Here is a 24,992-nt window from a genome sequence, read left to right on the forward strand (position 1 = left end):
CATTTACCATTTCTTTCTAGTTCAAGTATCAGAAACGTCATCTTCTAGCTATTTTGAATTAGGTGCTACACTGTAATTATCCTCCATATAAAATAGCAGAACTTATTACTCCTATCTTGCTATGACCCTGTATCTTTTTTTTCAACCAATCTAGTTTGTTACCACCTTTTAAAGTAAAATGATTTTGGCACTACATCTCCATCTGCAAACATGATGACTTTTTAAAAAATATATTTTTAAAACATCTTCCATCCAACGATTCACTCCCCAACCAGCTGCTATGGCTGGAACTGAGCCAATATGAAGCCAGGAGCCTGGAGCCTCTTCCAGGTCTCCCATGTAGGTGCAGGATCCCAAGGATTTGGGCCATCCTCAACTGCTTTCCCAGGGAACAAGCAGGGAGCTGGATGCGAAGTGGGGCCACTGGGATTAGAATTGGTGCCCAAACCTGATCCTGGTGCGTGCAAGGCGAGGACTTAAGTCGCTAGGCTACCACACCAGGTTTTAAAAGCTTTTCAGCATATTTAAGTAGGTTTGTAATTTTGCTTCTCTTAAAAATGTTTTTTTTAAACAAGCCTTATAAAGACTGTCCCTTCAAGTTGTTTCAGTTTAACTTGTCTGGAAAGGGTGAGTACATGTAGGATACGTAACTACAGAGGAACGTTTAAAACGTGGATTTTATGAGTAACCAATATGTTAAAAGTAAATGCGAGTTCTTAATGTCAATTAATTCCATAATGATGTAAATTTTTGCTGATGGTATGTTGGAGCTTTTAATTGATCGGGATGATACTCTGCTGGCTCTGTCTTCAGACCAGAGAGGGTATACCTAAGAAGCCGTTGAACTTGACTGGACAATAAGATGCTGGACTCTATGTTTGGTATATGCTTGCAATGGGGGAATCTCAACTGAACTTGAACTGTGGTAATGCAACAAGGTGGAGGAATCCACCATGGTGGGAGGGTTTGGGGAGGGGTGGGGAGAATCCAAGTACCTATGAAACTGTGTCACATAATACAATGTAATTAATGAATTAAAAATAATAAATAAATTTAAAAAAGGAAAAAAAAGGTGGATTTTATGAGATGAAACACAAGCCATTTTAACAAGTAGCTTTCTTTTAAATGCTAAGATATAGTTCAGGACATTTCAGTGACAAAAAGATCTACGGAATCTGACCTGATAGCATAATACTTTAGAACGCAAAGTTAGCAATGGGTGACATAATCTTATAACAAATATTACACACTAGCTCGTACGAAACTAGAAGCGTATTACTAGCTCTGCTGGTGCCTCACATCACAGTATCACTTAGAAGTAGGAAGAAATAGTATCTTCACCTTAACTAGTTGTTATGCCATACATATTTTTTAAATGTTAATAAAAAATATGAAAATATATTATCAAAGGTAATGAGTGTAAAAGCATTGAATGTGTGTGCAAGCCATCTGCCTACATCCACGTGTGATGTGTCATCACTGCCTTTGAAACGATGACATTTCTTCAGTGTCCTCGGCAGTTGGGTCACCTTCATCCACCCAGATCAAGTTTGATCATCCTGTACCATGTGTCTGGGGATCTTCCAGACCTGAAGCCAGAAGAAAGGAACGCAGTTTCAGAAAGCAAGATGACCAAACTTCCATGGACTTCTCTTTCATGTCAGTCTCTGCTTTTTGTCTTCAAGTCTCAATAATGAAATGGGAAAGATTTATCTGCCAGGTGTTTCTCTGTTGAGTTGTCTCTTAGGGCCTCAGCTTTCATGACCCTTTCCATGTCACCTGTCTGGCCATATGTACTTGTGACAATACAGCATGGAATTTGACACAGCCATCTTTGCAACTTTTTGTTCCAATATATCTTTCATGATTTTACAGAGGCTTTCACTGGATGTAGTAGTCATCACTATGTTCAATCATGGAGATCACTTCTAAGCCGGTTTTCAGAAGGCTGAGATTGTTACGTGTTCCTGTGATGGATTAGATGTGTCTGTGTTTTCCTTTCATCCTGGCACAGTAGGCCTTGAGGAAATGATCACAGCACCAGAAGTAGATGTGTAGTATCTTAGCAACTTGGAAAGATTCTTTGGGTTTTTAGTCTTCATGTATTAGAGAACTGCTTGCAGAAGTTTTTATAGCTCTCTCTACCTTCTGCTGGTTCACTGAGGAGTTCTAGACATTTTTTTGACCAAATTCTCCCGATAGCTGTCAAACATTTGCCTTGTTGTAGCACCTCATGGGAAATATTTAGCTAAAGCTCCTCAGATTCCACCATCTTTCTAATAATACTCAGATACTCAAGGATTAGTCCCTCAGTTATCCATGTGAAAACTCAACAATCACACAACTCAATGTTGTTTTCTTTTTATTTTCTTAAAAGTCAACAGGAGCAAATCTTAGAAGAAGAAGTAGAGCCCTGAATGCCAGTTTTTCTTCAACTGAAAACAGCTTGGCCACTCAGTGTTCTCCCCAGTCAATAGTCAAGTGCTTATATAATTTTCTATACTCATCATTACTAATATCGTCAGGTTTTCTGGTCCAAATAGGCTTTGTTTTGTGAAGCCCTCATTGGACAGTATACTCCCTAATTGTCTTTTTCTTCTTCTTCCTAATCAGAACCAGCATCTATTTCAGGTTTGTCATCAGACTCCTTTTCTTTTTCTTCCACTTTATCTTGCTTTTCCTCTGCTTGACAACTACTGATGGCTTTATTGTGTTGCTTCTGCACAGTAGTGTGAAAAGGTAGCCAATCAGCTGTAAATGCCTCTAGGATCGGCTTTCTCCTCCTCTCCAAGTGCTCAGTAGGGTTTCTGGCCAGTTACAGCACATCCTTTGCCCCGCACTTCATAGAGTCACCTTGGTCAGTAATCAAGACGAAGTGTCCCCAAGCAGAGAGGACTCCCAAAGCATACTAGTTGTTGTTATTATGCTTTGTGATTACAGTCACCTTCTCAGCAAGCAGAAATGCAGAATAAAAACCAACTGGCCCAACTGGTAATATTTGCACCAGCCTCCAGAGCCTCCATGTGCACTTTGGTCTCAGACATGGCAATGGTACCAGGATTGCATTATTGATCAAGTCAGTCTTGGTCATTTCCATCCCTGTATCCATGGTGATCAGTATTCCAACTTGTTTTTTCTTTTTAAAGATTTATTCATTTTATTACAGCCAGATATACACAGAGGAGGAGAGACAGAGAGGAAGATCTTCCGTCCGATGATTCACTCCCCAAGTGAGCCGCAACGGGCCGATGCACTCCGATCCGATGCCGGGAACCTGGAACCTCTTCCGGGTCCTCCCACGTGGGTGCAGTGTCCCAATGCATTGGGCCGTCCTCAACTGCTTTCCCAGGCCACAAGCAGGGAGCTGGATGGGAAGTGGAGCTGCCGGGATTAGAACCGGCGCCCATATGGGATCCCGGGGCCCTCAAGGCGAGGACCTTAGCCGCCAGGCCACGCCGCTGGACCCCAACTTGCTTTTTTTGAAATGAGATTCACGTGCAGCCCTTTCCTTGAGGTTAGTTTTCTGGGTCAGTCAAGCAAGCTTTCATGTCTAGAGCATCTGATGAATTCAGAATCAGCTCCTGCAGGAAGATTTGTTTGTTCTAGTAAAAAGTATTGATGACAGGTGGCATCAACTGGACAATTTCTGTCTGAAAAGCAGATATATCCACCCTTTGCTCCTCCAGTGGCTTGTTTTGGGTCTGGCTCTCCTTGGACATGTTGGCTGAACAACCACATAGCCTCCATGAATAATAGTCTTGGGATGCAGAAGCAAGTGTTTGTTTCATTTGCTTTTCTTCCTGAAAAATAAGAACCCAGCCCTTTCCTGTGTGTGTGTGTGTGTGTAATCTCTAATTCATGTCTTTATGATCCTTCTTGGAGAGAGATTATTTCTTATGAGTATGATTATAAAGGAATAAGATTATAAAGGAGTAAGATATCCCATGCACTACTGCAGGCTGCAGGATTATTTATGTAAAGCAGTGGTAAAGTATTGTGGGGCCAGTGTTATAACACTGTGGGTTAAGCCTCTGCATCTACAAAGGCATCCTGTATTGGGATGTCTGGCTTTGAATGCTGGTCTCTGCTTTGAATCCAGCTCCCTGCTCACTAACCTAGCTGGAAAGGCAAGGATGATGGCCTGGCGTTTCCTTTATACCCCACTGGGAGACTTGGATGAAACTCTTGGTTCTTCCTGGGTTCTGCCTGGACCCATCCTGACTGATGTTACCATTTAGGAAATGAACCAGCAGATGGGGTATCTCGCTCACTCTCTAGGTGTGTGCGCTTGTATGTGTGGGTGTGTGGGGTGGTTCTTTATCTCTGTGTCTCTGGGCTTTACATATAAGTAAGTTGTTCAATGTATCTTTTTTTTTTCTCTAAAAAAGAATAGAACTTTTCTGAGATAATCAGAGGACCCATGTCCAAATGGTGTACCCTTGAGGCAAGTGAGTGAGTTTGAGTCCTAGGTTCTACTTTTGATTCTGGTTCCCTGCCGATACAGACCCCTGGAGGAAACAGGTGGTGTCTCAAGTGATTGGATCTTGCCCACCTATGTGGGAGACAAGCATTCCTCATGCCTGGCTAGGACCATGGTCCCTGGCTGTTGTAGACATTTGGGGAGTGAGCCACTGGATAGATTCATTCTCTCTCTCTCTCTCTCTCTCTCTCTCTCTCTCTCTTGCTCCTTCCTCCCTCTCAAATCAGTTAGAAACACAAATACACAGAGTGAATCCTGCTAATTTGACAAGTGGCATGTGTTCTCAGTTCAATGACACATTGGCCAGTTTCACTTCTTTTAACATTTTATTATTTGAGATATCCTTTGTGTTCTCCAGATGACTTTGATATGAACTATGTGAGTCTCTTTTCTGCTTGTCTCGGATGGATGCTTTGTGCAGAGAAGACTGGAGGGACATGAGTTAAATGTATAGATTCCATATGTCACGGTCCATGGTCCTGTCAGATTTCTTTGTATGTGACTGAGTAAAAATTATCCATTGAGGCAGAACAAAGTAGGATCCCTGGCAAGATTAGAAATTACACATACAAAGTCTTGGAGGCACAATGAAAATGCAGCATATTTGGGAAAATGAAAGGTTTTCACTTGGGAGGATCAGGGAGGGTGTGAGGATGGCAGTAGATAAGGAAAGGTGAACTGATGCAGCACTATGAAGAATCACATTCATGATAAAAGACCTTGTGAATCAGCTACTATGTTTAATTGATTTATTTACTGCGCTAAGGGTACCTTCTACTTCTGTAGCACATACTTAGCGCTCAAGAATTTGTCAGCCATGTGTCCATGTTCCTCCCTGGATTGTACATTCTGAGAAATCAGGAGTGTCTACTTCAGTTTTATCCCTCATGTTTTAACATGCTGTGTGGCAAATAGTAGGTGCTCAGTATATATATATATATTTTTTGCATCAGTGAGTGATCACCACCCACGGTGAGAGCAGATATTAGAGAACGCTGTTCTAGCATTGGCATGTACATTTGCCATGGACTAGTAGCAACTCTGTGTTGTAAGGAATTATGGAAGATCCTTCAACCAAAATGTTAAGTAAAAGTGATTATCTTGTTCTTGTTTATAACCTGTAGCCATTGAACTCCACATTTTGGTTATAGTACTTCTAGAATGAATTCTGTTTCTGTAATTGGCATTTGTTATTTTTGTTCTTTGTGTTGAACTATCAAAGTAAGTTTGTTTATACTTCTATGCTTCAGTCACTCAAATAGTTGAAACCTACTCACCTGCTACTCTCAATCTTCTGTTCCTCACATAAGTAACTCCAGTCTTTACAACCATTTGTGTATGAAAGGTTGATTTTCTCTGTAGTGTTGTCTCGCCAATGTCCCTTATGAGGAATAGCATCATAATTTGATGAGATTCTTCAGAACATGGTGTGAGGCTAGTAAGAACTCTTAAATTAGGGCAGTACTTTGTTTTCAGTATATTCTAAATGACAGTTAACAGGATTAGCTGAGAAGTAGAAGTAAATTTGATGGGAATATTTGTTTTATTATGTGTGTTACAGCCTCAGTGTTCATCATCTTATTAAAATTGAATTGGAACATTAGCTACACTTGAAATTGAAATATTTGCTTATAAAATATTTTCTTAAAATGTTATATAATATAAAGGGATTCTAAGCTAGTTGAAATAGTAATAGTGATTTGTATTTTTTAATATTTGAGATTTTCTGAATCAGTCTTTTAAGCCATAGCTCATATGTAAACATCTGATTTACTTATTTTTTTGTGTTTAGGATTTGGAAACATCTCACCACGCACAGAAGGTGGAAAAATATTCTGTATTATCTATGCCTTGCTGGGAATTCCTCTCTTTGGTTTTCTTTTGGCTGGGGTTGGAGATCAACTGGGGACCATATTTGGAAAAGGAATTGCCAAAGTTGAAGATACATTTATTGTGAGTACAGTAAACGTTTGACTGTACATGTTTTTATTTAACTCTTTAAAATATTATGCCTTTTCTGTTATGTTAAACTTTCAGTCATTAAGGTTCATACGCCAATATTACGTGACTCCACTATCATCTAACTTGTTTCTCTTAATTGGTTGTATGGTTATCTGAATGCATAAATTAGTGCAGAAGGAAATTTCATTTGTAAGAAATAGCAGAAATCAACAATAGCAAGTTCAAAATCTACATACACTCTTTCATAATGTAGTTATTTTATCCTCAAACTTGCATTTTCCTTTCTCTATGCTGTGAATGGTGGTACTATGAGGTATTACTCAGAATGTTGCTGCCAATATGCTAAATCTTCTGGAGCAAATGATGGATTTTTTTTTTTATTTTTTACAATGTAACAATGATGCATAGTTTTTATTATTTTACAATGCTGGTGTCATTTTAAAGTTATGTAACCACTTTTTGAAATTTGTATTAACAAGTAGCAAACATATAGCTTGATTTATTAATGACATTGATAGGAACTTATTTAAGAAATGTAATTCAGCATAACTTCCAAATAATGTTTACATTTAATGACGGTAATGAAATGGTAATGCACTATTGAATATTATTTGCTAAATTTAAGCTATGTTTCTAGTTTCAGTATTGATCATACTTCAGATTTACACTCAAAGTTGCTCAAACATTTTTACTGTTGGAGTGGGATAAGATATCATTGTTCTAAAATAGAAGTCTCAGGGTTGGGTGTTGTTGCATGGTCCATTAGGCTGCTTCTGGGTCACCTATATTCTTTATCTGAGTTTGAGTCCTGGCCTCTGATTCAGTTTCCTGAAAATGCGTGCTGGGAGGCAGCAATGGATGGCTCAAGTGTCTGGTCCGTTGCCACCCATGGAAGACCTGGGCAGATGTCCAGGTTCCTAACTTAGGCCTGACCCAGCCCTGGTTGTTGTGGGCATTTTGGAAGCCAGCCAGCAGGTGGAAAATTCATTCTGTTTTTGTCACTTTGTCTATCAAGTAGATAAAAATAAACAAACATTTCAATAATAAACTAGCAGTTTTCTTGTTTTGTTGGTACTATACTTTTCTTGTGTTGATATTACAAGTATTCTGTACATATGTCAAAAGAGCGGATTAGTGTCATGAATTTGGTGCTACTAGATGGTTTATATTTTTTATTCAGTGATATTAGAGTACTTCCTGGATTCTGAATGATGTTTTTCATGTTAAGTGTACATCAGCACATAAACAAATTCCATACACTTGTGGTAATGGCATTCCAGTGCCCATGATCCAACTTTGGTTATCAAGGGCTATTTTTTTTTAAATTTGCAATTATGAACTGATTTAACTCACATCTGAGGAGGGGATGGTGGGTCATAGCAACTGATGTCATCTCTTTCTCCCTGGTGACTTGAAAGATCTCTCTGAAAATCCTTCATACTCCAACATTCCATGATTTTTGTTAAGGTGACTGAAAGCTTTTTCCAGATGTAGTCAGAGATGGAAACATACAGCAGTTCATATAGTTCAAATTAAGAACTGGAAACAGACTGCTGCATAGATTAAAGCTTCACTTATTATATTGTCTTGGGATGTGTCATCTTGGAAAAGGATGTGCACAAATAGGGGTGCTTGATGAGAGCTATGAGTTAGGGGTGGTGAATTCTCATCCTTTCTGATAAAACATTTACCCTCGTTGTATGAGTTAAGGCCATGGGAAAGGAAGAGAGAAAAGTCTTTAGATCCTTTGGTATTATACTCAAATCAAGTGAATTAACGACAGAAGTAGTCTTTGTAGTTTTGAAACATAAATTAATTTCATGCTTAAATGTTTGCCAGTTGTCAATTGTGAATATATAGTTCTTCCAATTTCCTATTCTATATATTTTGAAATTGTGTTTGGCCCACGATTAGTTGTATGCTTATAGACAAAAATATTTTAAGAGTATTTCAGGTTAACAAATGATGCACTTCAAAGTTACCTTCTCAGATCACATGTAATGTACTTTTGAAAGGATTTTACCTGTTGTAGAGCTTTGTAAGTATAAAGTAGCATCCTTGTTAACATTTACTGTTTTTATAAAGTTATGGCCAATTTTCATTGAAAGTTAACTCTAAAATGGATTAAGACAACATACTTACTTGCTAATGATAGCGTGGAGATTGTCTCTGGGAATCCTGGTAATCTCTCTCCCTCTGTTCCCACGCTTCTCTCCTCTGCCTGACTCTGTCTCATCCCTAGAAATGGAACGTTAGTCAGACCAAGATCCGCATCATCTCCACCATCATCTTTATCCTGTTTGGCTGCGTGCTCTTTGTGGCTCTGCCTGCGATCATATTCAAGCACATAGAGGGCTGGAGTGCCCTGGATGCCATCTATTTTGTGGTCATCACTCTCACAACCATTGGATTCGGCGACTACGTTGCAGGTAAGACTTTCTTGGCCCTGACGTTGCTCTCCTAACCTGTGTCCTTTAGGTGCAATTTTTAGGTTTGTGACAAAACACAGTGACGCTGTGGGTGTCCTAGGAATGTTATTTTAAAATACCACAGACTGGGTAGCATTAAATTCATAGACAGTCGTTGTCTCCCAGAAAGTGTCAGCAAGGCCATGACCTTGCTGAGCCTCTGGGTAAAATTTTCCTTTACTTCTTCCTGGTTAGCCATCCTTGGCTGGCAGCTGCATTGCCCCCAACTCTGCCTCATCACCACAAGGCCTTTATGTGTCAGTTTCTGTACCCAAATCCCCTGGTTATTTTAATGACAGCAGTGGATGGGCTAAAGGCCCACCCAGTACAGGAGGAGCTCATCTTAGCTGCTCATAGCTCTAAGGGTCTTATTTCCAAACAAGGGCACAGTCTGAGGTGTGCTGGGGTTTGCAAATTCGTGGTGCCTTTTTTTTGGAAGACAAAGAGTAATTTCATAACCCTCGATGTGCCCTGGATGTAAACAGAGGATGATACGGAATGTGTGTGTGTGTGTGTGTGTGTGTGTGTGTTAACCTTCTTAAATTCTTGCTTAAGAGTTGTACATTTCTACCTTAATTTCATGAAGCAAACATCTGCTTCTTAGGTGGTTCATTTATTTTTTGTAGTGATAAAACAAGTCAGGTTTGGGCCTGGCACGGTGGCATAGTGGCTAAAGTCCTCACCTTGAACATGCCAGGATCCCATATGAGCTCTGGTTCTAATCCTGGCAGCCCCACTGCCCAACCTGCTTCCTACTTGTGGCCTGGGAAGGCAGTTGTGGATGGCCCAGGACCTTGGGATCCTGCACCCATACAGGAGACCTGGAAGAAGTTTTTGTCTCCTAGCTTTGAATAGGTGCAACTCTGGCCATGTGGTCACTTAGGGAGTGAATTATCAGATGGAGGATCTTCTTCTCTGTCTCTCCTCCTCTCTGTATATCGTATCTGATTTTGCAATAAAAATAAAATGAATCTTTTAAAAAAAAGAATTCAAGTTTAACATATCTTTGTTGTGTGTGGGCCCTTTTCTGCCTTAGTTTTAAAATTAGCTGCAAACTTTAAAGGAGTACTTCTTGGTTACCCAAAACCTTCTTTTTAAAGAGACATTTATGCATTTAATTGTTAATTCTGAGAGCAGTATTTTTGACCTTACCCTCAGTAGGTGAGATGGATCTCAGTGTCTGCATTATTGGATTCACCCTTATTTCTTTATTTTTTCTTATGTTATCTCAACTGTTGTGTGTTTTATTATTGTAATTCTTAGATCTTATATTCTGGCCAGTTCAACTCTCTTTCCTAGAAATGCCAATTTTGCCCTTTATTATTTTTTGTTATTCTAGTTTTAAATAAATTGTAGAACTAGTGCTGCATGCAAGTATGTTAATATTCTATTGTGGGTCATTTTTTACCAATTCCGCCAAATCAAAATCATTCTGTAAAACAAAACCCAGGGAGGTGTTAGAAAGATATATCAAACATTGTAGTAGAGCTTGGTAATTTTAATTTCTCAGGCTAAGCTTCTACCAGCATAATTTGGTTTTAAAAGAATTTTATACTCTCTGGCTCTTTTGTGTCTTGATTCAAACTTCTTACTTGAATATTTTTAGAAAAGAAAATACACTCAAGTGCTAGAAAATCTCAGGATGGATGGTTCATGTTTCTATTGTTTTGTTTATTGCAATTTAACCTGGCAAAGCCCTCACTATGGCAAATGGTTGTATAATATCCTTGAAGAGCTTGGAGTGTTGAGATTGGCAGCGATTCATAACTGGTGAACTATCAAAACCACTTGAGCAAGTATCTCAGAGCATGCCCCACATCCGGGACTTGGGGTGGGTAGGAAACTAGGTGGGGCTTCTCCCTCAATATCCCCCTTTACCTCAGATACATGAAGGAAACAATATGGAAATAATAGTCTTATCCACTTTCCTATAGCCCTTGAACCTTTTTTCCCCTAATTAACTATGTAAAGATTTTCAAAAATATAATAAAAAAAATCAAATTAGAAAAAAAAATATTCTTGAAGAGGGTGAGGTTTTCATGAGCAAAACTTTGCTTTGTGCGGAATTGATCCACAACAAGAAGGCTGCAGCTTTTAAATTCTATGATTACCATAGCGAGAGTTTCAGACTTTGAAACTCCATATGAAAAGACAGATTTCTGTCCCCAAATTCCCATTTTTGTTTTACTCTCACTGAAGATATATAATTGTTTTAAGTAGAAGTGAAAAATCGGTTGATTTAAGAGAAAATGAAATCATTGAAAAGAATACTTGTGGCCCAGTCATCTTGGGCTGCCTTGCCATTTTATAAATATGACTAACAGGATTTTATAGCAATTGTAAAGTATCGTGGAATTGTGGGATCAGGCCTAGGGTGGAACTCACATCCTTTTGCTGAATGTATTTAACTTTAAAGAGTGCACGGACTGTGGTAATCTAGTATGTGACCCTCATAGTCCAAGCGACTCTAAAAATAATAAAGATTATAAATTTAAAAAACTGTGGGTGGGTGAAATCCTAAAATAATATTCTTTGTGGCAACTGCATAAACAGACCTAGGGGAAATATAGTTTTATTTTATGGTTTTATAAATGAAAAAATCTTTCCTCTAAACTTTACGTTTATATCAACACTGAAATTAGCTATCTCATGGGGGCTATTAGTAGCCAATCTTAACAATCCAAAGAAAGAAATCCAGCGAAAAAATCTCATGTATATCCGTGAGGATCTTGAATTCAGAGTCGTTGCCCAGTGTCATTAGAAAATGGGTTGATAAAATATTTGTATGCTATTTAAAAGCATAATCTAATAACTAATTTTGTTGTTGTTAGCTTTGTATTAAATTCTTCCCTTCCTTAAATTTGTTAATTTAATTTTTATTCTGCAGAGGAACAAATAAAAATGGTAGGAATGTGCCTTCACAGTAGTTAACATAGGAATTTGACATGATTAAAATGACAACTGCAGAATAAGACTAATAAGAAGCAGCAGATGGGTGCTGAGTTTGTTTCCTTAATTTGTGTATTTATGTTGGCCTTTGGGAACCTGTGGGATGGTGTCCCTAATACTGCCGGCTCCACCTGCCGGATCCGCATGGCCATGGCATTGTTTTGAAATTAAAATATGGATGAAGGGGATGATGTGGCAAAGGTTGGTCCAGAAATGTGTGTCCTTGATGACAGGTTTGGAAAAATGGAAGCTGAGGTTTTTAAAAAATGAATCTTGGAGGGCCCGGCGGCATGGCCTAGCAGCTAAAGTCCTCGCCTTGAACGCACCGGGATCCCATATGGGCGCCGGTTCTAATCCCGGCAGTTCCACTTCCCATCCAGCTCCCTGCTTGTGGCCTGGGAAAGCAGTTGAGGACGGCCCAATGCATTGGGACACTGCCCCCGCGTGGGAGACCTGGAAGAGGTTCCTGGTTCCCGGCATCGGATTGGTGCGCACCGGCCCGTTGCGGCTCACTTGGGGAGTGAAACATCGGATGGAAGATCTTCCTCTCTGTCTCTCCTCCTCTGTATATATCCGGCTTTCCAATAATAATAAAATCTTAAAAAAAAAAATGAATCTTGGAAAGCAATTGCTCATCTATTTCAGTAGAATATACAAAATGAGCTTTTACATCTGCAGAGTTTATGACTACAAAGGTAACTGTTGAGCTAAGGCGACCTCCCCCATCTGGGAGCCATCAGTCATTTACATTTCAGAACCTTCCTTCTTGGTACTATGTGTCAGAATAGACAGGTTCTTTCCACCTGTTGCAAATTTTATCAGGGATCGTAAGAAACCTAACATGATATTTCTCATCTTTCTGTTAAACTGTGTTTCAAAAAAATAAAGATGTGTCTTCTGTAACATGTACTCATAATCTGATGCCCTGTTTAAGCCATTCTGAATAGGAGTAGGGTTATCCTTTAATTCAATTTTATTATTATTTTGCGTGATGCAATTTATAGGTATTCCTACCTTCAGCTTTCTTCCCACCCTACCCCCCTAATATTGTCACTGTAATATAGTCCTTTAGTTACAGTTACAAATTCAATATTCTGCTGTTAAGTGTGTCAAGACTAAGGTAAGAAATCCAGTATCATACTATCAAGATAAATTTAACTGATTGATTGAGAGTCCTTTTTTGTGTAGCAGAGATGTGTACTGCAGTGTATCTTCACTCACTGCCATTGCTATACTGAGCATCCTTGAAGAAAGTTAAAAAATATTTTTGCAACTATGGTGCTGTTAAAGGAAAATAGACACATTTTAGAAGGTGATTTTTAAATTAAACATTTTTATAAACTTATTTGAGAAGGAGGGGGAGAAGGGAGAGAGAGAGAAAGCACACTCCTTTGGTTCTCTCCTGTGCACACAACAGCCGGTGCTTGGCTGGGAACTCCACCAGCTCTCCCATGTTAGATCATGCTTACCCAGAGACTGGGAGCTGGAGCCATCAGCCTTACATCATTAAAAACCCAGAAGTAATGTCAGTTCCCTGGGAATTCATAGCAGATTGTCTTTTAGTTATTCAAACTTGCATTTACAGCTCTTTTTCTTGGTCCGTGTCTGTAAAGAATACATGGAATCATTGGTTAGCTATTCTTTAGAACTGGAGAAGCTTCAAAGTATTGTCTACCTGAACACAACTTGAAGTCGCTTTTCAAAGCTAGTGTCTCCTTTAATAAGGGCACAGTATAGGGATGATGTTAAGAAATAACTCCATGGCTTGTTTCAAAGATGCCCCAGGAAATGTTTAAAAATACTTAACTTTCCTAAAACCAGCTATTTTATAGAGATCAGCTGAATGAGTGAAAGTTAAATGCAAATTTATGGTTTTCACAAAGAAATGTTCCTATATTATCAACTTTCAAAATAAGCAGAAATTCTGAAATTCAAAGTAATTGTCATAACTGATATAAAAACATATTCCATCAGAGCATATGTTTATTTAGCCATGCATAAGTATCCTCAAATTTTGAACACTGAAATTTAGTATAGTTGGTTAAATAATGAAAATTTTATCACCCTATGTGCAGTTACTGAATGTTTTGCCTGATTAATCTAGCATTTTGCTTAGTACTCACTTTGTACCAAAAAAAAAAAGTAATGTAATTTGGGTCTTTTCCAGGAAAAATTGTTCTTCATTTGGTACTTAACCTTTGTTATACTTTTTCTAATTTTTCACAATTATATAATTACTTACTGCCAGATTTTTTACTTGGAAACAACTCATTTGCATGTTTTACTCCAGTAATTCATTTTCTTAGAGTTATGTTTTAAGGGTCATTACTGGAAATGCAGCTTTCCGTGACCAAACTCTTGATTTCCTTTATAAATGAAAGTGTGACTCATTCAGTGGAGCACTCAGAGCTGGCTTAATTGAAGGAAGCTTTGTCATGAAACCATATCAGTTTCTCTTGAAATACCATAGTAAGTCATTGTTGCCATTTAAAACAGCTTGTTCTAGTAGAGATCTTCTAGAAACCAGTGTCTGATGTTGCCTAAGAATTTTGCAATTATGTGAGAGAGACCTGTTATTAAAATTGCTATTATTGAGCTGACCACCAGATAAAATCTTGCAAGAATTTAACAGGTAATACAGGTACCTGATCAGAAGTGATGTCTCAAAAATAGTCACCTGTACTTGCATGATCACCATGATTGAGAAAGTAGCTTTGGTTTTAAAAAGAGGCTTTTGTGTTGCTCATGAAAATGGAATATATTCCTCATTCATTTGTTCATTCATTCATCTAGTTGTTGAGACAAATTGTCCTGGCTAGAAACTCTACCCAGCCTCTCATGAAAATAATTACTCTAGTTCTTGTTCCTTTGGAACAGAATGTATGAAACGCAGGAATAGCAATGCAAGTAAGTAGGCAGTGTTCTCTTCCTATTAGCTGTTCAATGTCATTCTCTTGGAAAATTCTGGAAAGGGTCTGGTCATCTCTCCCTATAGCCAGTGACTGTCAGCACACATGAGAATTGGTAGCCATGTGCATGATTAACTAATGGGATTTGACACAAATTGTTCAGAAGTCCTAGGACTGTGGACAAATTAAGAAACTAAGTTCTGATTCAGAGTGAGTATACTGAAGCCTTGTAGAAATAAAGAGAAAAAAGCAAAGAGGAAACCATTGAATCACTGGTAACTGTGGCTTTGTGAGGCAGGCAGTAAATAATACTACGTTCAGTGAAGAAGCCTGCAGATTGCTCTGTATTGAGATGTGAAGGTAATTTCTAGGGATGAAACTTCCATCTTTACCGAGGATAACTGAGTGACTCAATGGGTTGATCTTTCATGATCATGACAGTACTCTTCTACTGATGGCATTCTTCCTAAATTTAGAACACTTAGTAAGAAATATGAAACTTTCCAGAACATTGAAGTCTGAAATCTCAATAGTTAAAATGTTAGGGAGATTTAATGACATTTTTTAGCCTTTGGAGGTTTTTGTTATTTACTCAATAGTATCTGAGAAGTTCAATTTAGTATATGAGCTATTAACACACAGAAGTATTATTTCCATTTATAGAAAAGGTAGTAGTACTTAAAACATCGCTGAAAAAAACCTCTCAGTTCTTGAAACAAGGAGAAGGACTGTGTTTAAATTACCTACATAAAATAACATAAAAGCATACTAATGCAAAAAGTAAGACTTCTCCCGTCCTTCCTAAAAAAAAATAGTCAGGCTAACTTTTGTTAATAAAGTTACACAAAGTAGTTGAAATCAGATTTATATCCAAACTATAATACTTTGAGTTGAGTATAAAAAATAACATCATTATGTTGAGAATGAAATTATATATCCTAGTCTGCATTCTATAATATAGGTTTATAAAGATAAAATGCATGGAAAACATTAGTCCAGAATGGCTAGATTCAGAGAGTAAAATCACAGAGAAAGAAAATTCAGTGTAAGAGGAGGGGGCGTTTAAGTTCATTAGGACAGATTAGCCAGGGTTGGAAACTTTCAGCCTGAGAGATGCACAAGGTGAGGAAATTCCTGATAAAATAGCACTTGTTCTTGAACCTACACGGTTTCCAGCTCAGAACCTTGAAGGGGAAGAACATGCCTTGTGTGACTTACTGCTCTTAGGTTTGGTGACTGTTTGCCATGCACTGGGGACAAGCTGGGGGATACTGCAGTTTGAGTGTTCTTTCCAAAACCTGTGTCAAAGTTTAATTGCCTTTGTGACAACACTAGGAAATGGACCACTTAAGAGATGCTTAGGTTGTAAGGGTGCCACCTGCATGGGCAGTATTGGTGCTGTGTCAGTGCAAGTTCACCTCCTAATCTTGCTCACATTCTCTCTTGCCCTTCTACCTTCTGCCATGGGGTGATGGGTCTTCCAGACACTTGCACCTTTGAAATTAGAATTTCATCCCTCTAGAACTGTGAAAAATAAATTTATATTTATTTTCATTTATGCTATTCTGGTTTTGGTTTCTATTACAATAGCAAAAATAGACTAACATAAATGACAAGGAGAGTAGTTGACATTTTAGGTGACACACACAATGAGAAGAGCCTTTGTTTTAGAGCCATGTAGATGTGGCTTGAATTCCACTTCAGTTGCCCTCTTTCCTGATCTGCTCTATATAATTTTTTCCCATGGACATTATAGTAAAGATAGTTACCATCATGATTTAAGGGATACCAATTCAAATCCTTCTGTCCTTCTAGGTGCTGAATAGACTCGGGAATGTGACAGTGCTGGCGATGAAGCCATGAGCTTTATTACTGAGAAAGACAGCTAGAGACATGTAGCTTATCTGTATGACCTAATGGTCTCAGTACTGTCCCTGCCCGAGTCAGTGGAAGTCTGGGGATTAAGATACAGCTCCTGTCAACACTTACCCCCAGGGCTCTCATTGGTGCTCGGTAAAGTTTCAAATATTCTGCGTATCAGTTGGAATGTCTATATAGACTGGGATGTAGGATTGTGAGGGCCAGACAGAAAAGTCTGCCAGGAGTGGACTGCTATGACCTCATGGACAGCTTTACTGCTCAGAGACTTTATGGGACCAGAGCTTCATTAGTGCTGGGTGGAAGGACTGTTCCCAGCATATGCTTGTGCTGCATTGGATTAGATTGAATGAGTTTCTCTTGCAAGTATCAGCAAGTATCAGAGAAAACATACAAAACAGGGCGGCACCCTCTCAAAGAGACTGCTGCCTGTCACACAAGAGGGGAATATTAGGCCTTTTTTTTAATTACTGGAAAAGTTTGTGTATTCCCGAACCTCTGTACCTCCATCCATCTTTACTGCTTTTATTATCATTTGAGAGTTCTTGCTTAAAGAGAAGGCAGAAAGCACAAGTGGTTACAAGAATAGTAAGAAGTATGGAATGAATATTCCTGCCAGGTAGCTGAGGTGTCTGGGAGGGAAAGTAGATGGTAGCACCCTGCAGGAATCTGCAAAAAACAAACACACAGACAGACAGACACACACACACACGAGAAAACAGCTTATTCTCTTTCTTTAAAATTTTTTAAGAAGAGGTGAATTTATTTGAGAACCAGTTCTCGCATGTGGGTGACAGGAGCCTGATTATTTGAGCTGTTGCTGTGCTCCCAGGATCTGTATTAGCTCAAAGTCGGAATGCAGGGCCTATGGCCAGGACTTGAATGGAGGTACTCTGATGGATTCAGCATCCCAACTGATGTCTTAATTGCTAGACCAAAACCCCACTCCTACACTAGTTTCTTAATGTACAAGAGATGTGAGTGTGGGTCTCCTTAAAGTAGCTACTTTGAACTTCATGCTTGCAAAAGTTAACATTTTTTTTTCTTTTTACAACTACAATTAAAAAAATCTTCAGCAAGTAACCCAAACAGTTCAGATGTTACTCTGATATAATTCTTGGTCCAAGTAAATGGATCAGTGCAGAAGTTGATTCATAAAGCTTACATGTGAGAAAACAAGTAGGATTTGTGTGTTGTTTCTGTGTCCTTTACCAATTTTAGTTTTTCCTAGGACATCTGACTAATGATATTTCATTTTAAGACTGACAATTAAGAAGGACAAGCCATCTCGCCCCCCCATTGGAAGTAGACGCCACAAAAATATTTCTATTGAATATTTTCCCCAAATATAGACCTTTTGGTGATTGAGTTAATTTACTCTTCCAACTGTGGCATCCTGTTTATAAGAAAGAAGACATAAAAAATCATCTTGAGGATGAACTAGCTTTTCTAAAGTCAACATCTTGGTGAAGTTATTTCTTAAGTGAGTCACGGCTATTTGGAAAAGATTTTCTGGTTTTGAAAGAGAAAGTACTTGGAGGGAAATGCCATTTTGGTTTCATTGAGATGGAAACATTGAAAACATGGAATTCGCTGGTGAGCCCATCCTGTCACATGATGGGTTTCCACACACATTTCCTCAGTCAGTGCTGGCATCCTGAAGAACCACACCCTGTTGTGTCAGGTCCTCATGGTGACATGTGGTTGGCGCTAAAATACTTCCCAGGAAGGACTGAAAAGTTCAGTATTTGAAAGGTAATTTTGTAATATATTTAAAGGATCATGTATCTACAAAGAAAGCTAAACTTAGGTCTGGTTAAATGGTTCACTAAACAAAAAATGTTCTCCTTCGTTGTTCTTGCCATGCAGTTTTTGTCAATGTCATGGTGTGTTACTCCAAGTCTGACTTGCTTACAGTCATGTGGTATCTCGTATTTAGTGTTTGAAGTTAATGTCTACCTGTGGTTTTATGAACTGTGCGACTGAATTGCTGGGTCAGATTTCTGTGAACAAAATAAATTTTTATTCACTTTTCAAACATGCTCTGAAGAGGACCCTTCAGCTGCTCAGCAGGTCTTTTTAGCTTGTACAATGGCAGAAAGGCCAGAAGCACAGTGTTGTGACTGCTCAGAATCATAAATAAATAAATAAATAAATAAAAACATGAACCCAAAGCATCCCTAGTCCGTGTGCTTTAGATGCTAAAATCTTTCTTCTCTGTTCTTCCGGTTATTACAATACAAGTGGAAAATGAAACTTAGTACACATAGAATAATGAAGTGCTAGAATAGTTGTATCAGCTTAAAATAAATGAAAAATATGGCACAAGGAAACATCATCATGACCTGGAGAATGAATGATCTTTCTAAGAAGCACTTACATAACTTGTTCAAAACAAGATAGGAATAACTGAGTGAAAAGGAGAAAGTTAATAATGAATGTTTGCAAGAATGTTAGATTTCTTACATTTTGTAAGTCTAAACTCTTAAATCCAGTTTAACAAATATCTGGATTTTAGACTTCTGCAAATATGAAGTTTGTTCGCTTTGTCTTTCTCTTGCAGGTGGATCAGATATCGAGTACCTAGACTTCTATAAGCCTGTCGTGTGGTTTTGGATCCTCGTAGGCCTCGCTTACTTTGCTGCGGTTCTGAGCATGATTGGAGACTGGCTCCGGGTTATATCTAAAAAGACAAAGGAAGAGGTGAGAAGTTAAAGCTTACAAAAACATTTCCATTTAGCTTATTCTGTAAAGTTAGTTTGAATTACATGTTCAGTTTACATTTTAAACAATTATTTCTGTTGACTGTGAATGTTCTACCTGAAGCAATGGGGACGTGTCATATATTATAGTTCATTCAGTTGAATATTGTTAAGTATTTTTATGCACCAGATGCTACCTTGGAACTAAGAGTAATTTGTCATGAAAAAAAGATAAAATTATTTTTTTTTCTTTTCTCCCTCAAGCGCACAAGATGAATTTTATTCTCTAAGAAATATATGGTGGAAAATATTTGAAGCATCAGGAGCATGAAATAGTGGAAGTTGTATAATGTTGAATTCTTTATCCAGTTATTTTCCTTTATCTTTTATTTATGTAAATGTGTACATGTGCCAGCATATACACTGCACATAGGCACACCAAAACCGGCATTTTCTCTGTTTCAGCTGATTTAAAAAGTGTCCTTTTAACTAGTTAACTATTCATATTAACACAAACAATTTTGAGCCATAAAATTTTGGGAAGTTTTAAATTTATTATTAAAATTTTGTTGATTATAAATGTGGGTTTGATTTAATATTTTCATGTTCAGAAGCGCCATCAGTTTGATTGTGATGCAGTATAGATTTTGTCATGAATTCTGCAATTTTGGCTTCTGGGTCTGAGTCTTTGTTCATTATTTGAGAGCAGCCAGTCTCTGTCATCTGCACCTGTGGTACACACTCGACCTGCTTCAATTATCCTCCTCCTGCTTCCTCATTTCATTTTCTCCTGCTCAGGGGCTGGGGACAGCAGCAGCAGAGTCTTTGTTTTCCCCAACAAACACAGAATCTTTAAATGTATACCCCAAAATAAATATGTAGCATAGAAGAGAAAACAGTACTGGTAAAATTAGTTTACACCTGCTTTCTCCATTTTTTTCGTAAATTGTTAAGTCATATCCTATCCTGTGAGGACTCATGGTGCCTGTGGTTAATTACCAGCAGTGAGTTCTCCAACCATACCCTTCATGAAGACCAATTTTTTTTCAATTAGGATTTCAGATGTCCAATCTGTATGCATCAATCTGTACTTCAGTTACACAATAGTAATAGAAACATCTTTGAATTAAACAAGCAAGCAAGACAGTATGCTTGACATTCTAACTGAAATTGTGTCAAAGTTCTGCTTTTTTATTGTTTTTATTTTCCATGGTAAGGTTTTGTGCGTGAAGGATTCCCCATCTCCACCCACACCCCTTATTCCCCTCCCACTATTTTCTTTCATATGATCATGATGGTATAGTTTTTTAGTATCAGTTACAAATTTACCATTGTGTTTTTTAAGAGTATCAAAGTTCTGCTTTGAACAGGACCTTGATGAACTCACCTCTATCATTGTCAATATTAGAGGGTCTATAAGAAGGGAAAAAAAGAGAGCTGGAGAGAAAAAAAAAAAGAAACCTGGTTACTTTAACTTTGTGTAAGGATCTTGAAATGCTAACAAGAAAAATTAAAAAAAAAACCCTAAAGCTAAAAATATTTTATATAGCACATCTAAATATACCAGTGCTCCAATATCCAGCCATAACCTGGCTTTGAAATGGAGTTAAAAGTATGAACACATAAAGCATATATTCTTAAATAAATTTGGACAGAACATATCTCATATATTAAGTTTAGAATAGTATTGCTCTTTCAAACAGACACAAATACATGCATCTATAATATAAACATACTATGTGTTTATATATTTAATATATTTGTGTGTATTGTATACATTAATATTAAATTATACATAATTACTATGAATTCATATTATATATGCCTTTCAAAAGCTTGAAAGACAGTAAGGCATATTTAGTATTTCAAAAAATGCATCCCCTTATCAGATTAATGTCAAATATTTGACTAAGGTTTAAGAACCTGTATTATTCAAACCAATGCTATTTGTAATAGGATAATTGATGCAAGGCGTTCTCATACTCATTGTTCCAGAGTGGTGAGGTACTGTTGTAGTCTGCCCAGGCTGTTTAAGTCTGGAAACTGGGAGGCTGGATTTGCCCCCTGTCCTTGGCTTGTAAATAGTGCCTTTTTGCTATGTCCCCACAAAGCCTTTCCTCTGTGTGTACTGGAGGGGCGTTGGAGAGAAGAGAGAAGAGTGAGAGAAAAGAGAGATGAGAGAAAACTGATGTGCTTCCTCCTCTTATGAGACTTCTTAGACATAGCACCGGTCCTGTGGGATTAAGGCCCTGCTCTTAGGGTTTGGTGGAACCTACGCACCTTAAAAACTCTATCCCCAAACACATTAACATGCATTGAGGGGAGTGCAATCCATTCTCTAGCGCCATTCCTTTCAAAGGAATCTGCTTGTCTCCATGACTGATTTATGTAATGTGAAAAACAACTGCATCTACCTGCCTTTAAGTGGTTTTCATGACTCTCAATTGAAACTCTGAAATTTTCGTGGTCTTTTCAGGCTCATTAAACATGGAAGATTAGGAACCATTTTTTCCTTTGGGGTTCCACGTACTGTTTTGTGTAAACATGTGCTTTTTGGTGATTGTGTCTGTCGAATGTTAATGTGAGTGAAGGGCACCCTCCTGGTCTCTGTGCACTCTGAAGCCACAGCTGTTCTGCACGATTGAGCCAGTTAAAACGAAACTTTCAATTTCAGCAGATGTGTGTTTTTTGATTTACAATGCAATTTAGGGAAATGCAAAATAGTCTACAAATTCAGCCAAATGTGAAAAAAAGAAAGGGAAAGGCAATTTATAATTTGTATGTAGATTATTAGGATCAGGGTTTTCATTTACACAATACTCCAAAAATTTCTGTAGCAAAGAACAAACAATTGCCAGATGATTCTGAAATAACTCACCAAAGGATACAATTAAAAGAACACCATCTAAATAGATTATGGTCCTTCCTTCTGAGGATGAACCAATGCCAGGGAACCACAGCAGGTGTTTATTTTTGTGCCTAAACTATTCTAGATATTTTAACTTTAAAATAACTCACAGTAGCCAGTGCTATAGCTATTGTTGCAGGTTAGGCCTCAGTTGGGGCATTGGCATCCCATATGGGCTCTGATTCAAGTCCTGGCTGCTCCAGTTCCAACCCAGCTTCCTGCTGAGTACCTGTAAAGGCAGTGCGGACAGCCCAAGTGCTTGAGTCCTTGTACCCATTGTAGGAGACCTAGAAGAATCTCCTGGCTTCAGATGGGCCCAACCCTGACTGTCACATTCATTGAGGTACTTGAGCCAGGAGATGGAAGATCTCTCTGTACCTCCTTCTCTCCCTGTAACTCAGTCATTCAATTAAGAATAAATAAACCTTTTAGTAAATTAATTTATAAATTTTCAGAAACAACAATTTCTAGTTTTTATGTTGAGTGAAGAAAAAGGTTGAATATTTTGACAACTAGGAATATTCTTTACTAAAAAAATTAATGAGTGGACCTGGTGTGATAGCCTAGTGGCTAAAAGTCCTTGCCTTCTACGCACCAGTATCCTATAAGTGCTATGGTTCTAATCCCGGCCACCCAGCTTCCCATCCAGCTCTTTGCTTGTGGCCTGGGAAAGCAGTTAAGGGTAGCTTAAGGCTTTGGGACCCTGTACCCATATTGGAGACCTGGAGGAGGGTCCTGGCTTCTGGCTTCAGATAGGCTTAGCTGTGGCCGTTGTGGATGGAAAATCTTCCTCTCTATCTCTCCTTCTCTCTGTTTTTCTGCCTTTCAATAAAAATAAGTAATTTTTTAAAAACATAATGACATAAGCTTTTTTACTAAGGATTTTTAAAAAGCATTTATTTATTCATGTATTTATTTACTAGAAAGGTAGATACACTGAGAGAATGATCTTCCATCTGCTGGCTCACTCCCCAACTGGCCACAATGGCCAGAGCTGAGCTAAGCTGAAGCTAGGAGCCAGGAACTTCTTCCAGATCTCCCACACAGATACAGGAACCCAAGGCTTTGGGATGTGCTTGACTGCTTGCCCAGGCCACAAACAGGCAGCTGGATGGGAAGTGGAGTTAGCTGGGTTACCAACTAGCACCTATGTGGGATCCTGGCAGAGGTAAAGTGAAGATTTAGCCACTAGGGTATCACTCTGGGCCCTCAAAGATAGTTTTAACTTCCAAATAACTTGCTGACCCTGAATGAAAAGTTTGGTTAATAGTAAGTCTCAGTTTTAAACTATTTTTTTCAAAAGCAATTCTGCTCACACCATATTGGTGAAGTATAAACATACAGATCCAGTCATATGTGGCCTTTCGTTTCTGTTTTTGATATTAAAAATAAATTCTGTTTCCAGAGAAGAATAACTTTGTTTAGAAGTAGGGGAAAATGTTTTCCTTCAACATGCTATAATAAAACACATTGGTATAGTTCATCCATCTGAAATATTTGAAGGGGAAATGGTTAGCTGGAACAACACAGTATTGTTTTAGAAGTGCCACATATAATTATAGTTGATCTGCATTCCTCAAGGAAAACAATAATGAGCTCAATAATTTTTCCATGGAGGCATGCATTTATGTAAAGTGTTTGTTTCATTATTTTTTAAGGCTGTACTAGAGAATAGGCACATGTTTAACAGTAAATATTGGTGGGACTAATTATCTTTCCAGTGAAACCATGTAACCCCTTCTAAGAAAAACTTTCCATTTAGAAAAAAGATTACTTAGATATTCTGGTTAATACAGTGATGCTGCTACTGGGGACAGATACAGTTAAAATAAAATGTGACTGCACAACTCAAAGGCAAAACCTACAAGCGTTTAGGGAGCAAATAAAGACTAGTGTATCCTTGGGTAAGTATAGCTCATTTATCTGTTGCTTTTTTTATCTTGAGCTTGAAATGGCCTGTGGTTTTTTTTTTTTCCCTCATTTTTTGAAGATTCACTTGAGAGAGAGAGAGAGGGAAAAAGAGGAAGAGGCAGAGGGAGAGAGAGCTTTCATTTGTAGGTCATTCCCAGATGGAAGCAACTGCTGGGACTGGGCCAGGGCAAAGCCAACGTCCTGGAGCTCCCTCTGGATCTCCCATGTGGGTGCAAGAGCCCAGGCACTTGGATCATCCGCTGCTTTCCCAGGCACGTTAGCAGAGAGAGCTGCATCAGAGTGCATAATATGAACCAGGGCTAATTTGGGATGCTGGCATTTCAGGCAGTGGCTTGACCTCCTTCTCTGCAATGCCATCCCCATGACTTCTATGTACTTCTTATATTGAGTCCACCTGGAACGTCCCTGCGTCTCAGTGAAATGAACGTCACCAGAGCTTGGGCCGTAGTGTGCTGGTGGCCTTAGGTCATGTGGCACTATATCACGTTAAATGACATAGGTAACCAAGAAACCCTTTTTTACCAACTCATTTCTTTAGTCCCTGGAAATGATCATGCAGATGGAGAGACTGGCTTTATTTTGTAAGTTGGCTTCTTACTTGACCTGGTGGGGATTGAAGAGAGTTCCAGTTTTCTGAAAACTCTATGCAATGTCCCTGAACTTACTTATTTGTGATCCCAATATTGTGAACTAACCAGAGAATATTTTTCTTTTTTAAAAAATAATTGTTTTATTCCTTTGAGAGGCTGAGTTACAGACTCAATCCAGGTCTTTCCCAGATACTGAGGTTGTCTTCTCCTACTC

The 24,992-nt window shown here is 38.4% G+C and overlaps 1 protein-coding gene and 1 pseudogene across 4 annotated transcripts in view; one reads left to right on the forward strand and one right to left on the reverse strand.

Moving 5' to 3' along the window:
• The window catches only part of KCNK2 (potassium two pore domain channel subfamily K member 2), a 192,895-nt gene that overhangs the window by 137,010 nt on the left and 30,893 nt on the right, over positions 1-24,992 (forward strand). For all 4 annotated transcript variants that reach the window (XM_004578644.2, XM_058669185.1, XM_004578643.4 and 1 more), the window contains exons 4-6: positions 6,273-6,433; positions 8,685-8,871; positions 19,210-19,349. In XM_004578644.2, coding sequence (XP_004578701.1) covers positions 6,273-6,433; positions 8,685-8,871; positions 19,210-19,349 — 488 coding nt within the window. The remainder of the gene's footprint in view (positions 1-6,272; positions 6,434-8,684; positions 8,872-19,209; positions 19,350-24,992) is intronic.
• Positions 1,555-3,719, reverse strand: LOC118760638 (heat shock protein HSP 90-alpha-like; annotated as a pseudogene).

This window comes from Ochotona princeps, chromosome 10 (genome assembly GCF_030435755.1).
Source record: "Ochotona princeps isolate mOchPri1 chromosome 10, mOchPri1.hap1, whole genome shotgun sequence".
In the NCBI taxonomy this organism is placed as follows: Eukaryota; Metazoa; Chordata; class Mammalia; order Lagomorpha; family Ochotonidae; genus Ochotona; species Ochotona princeps.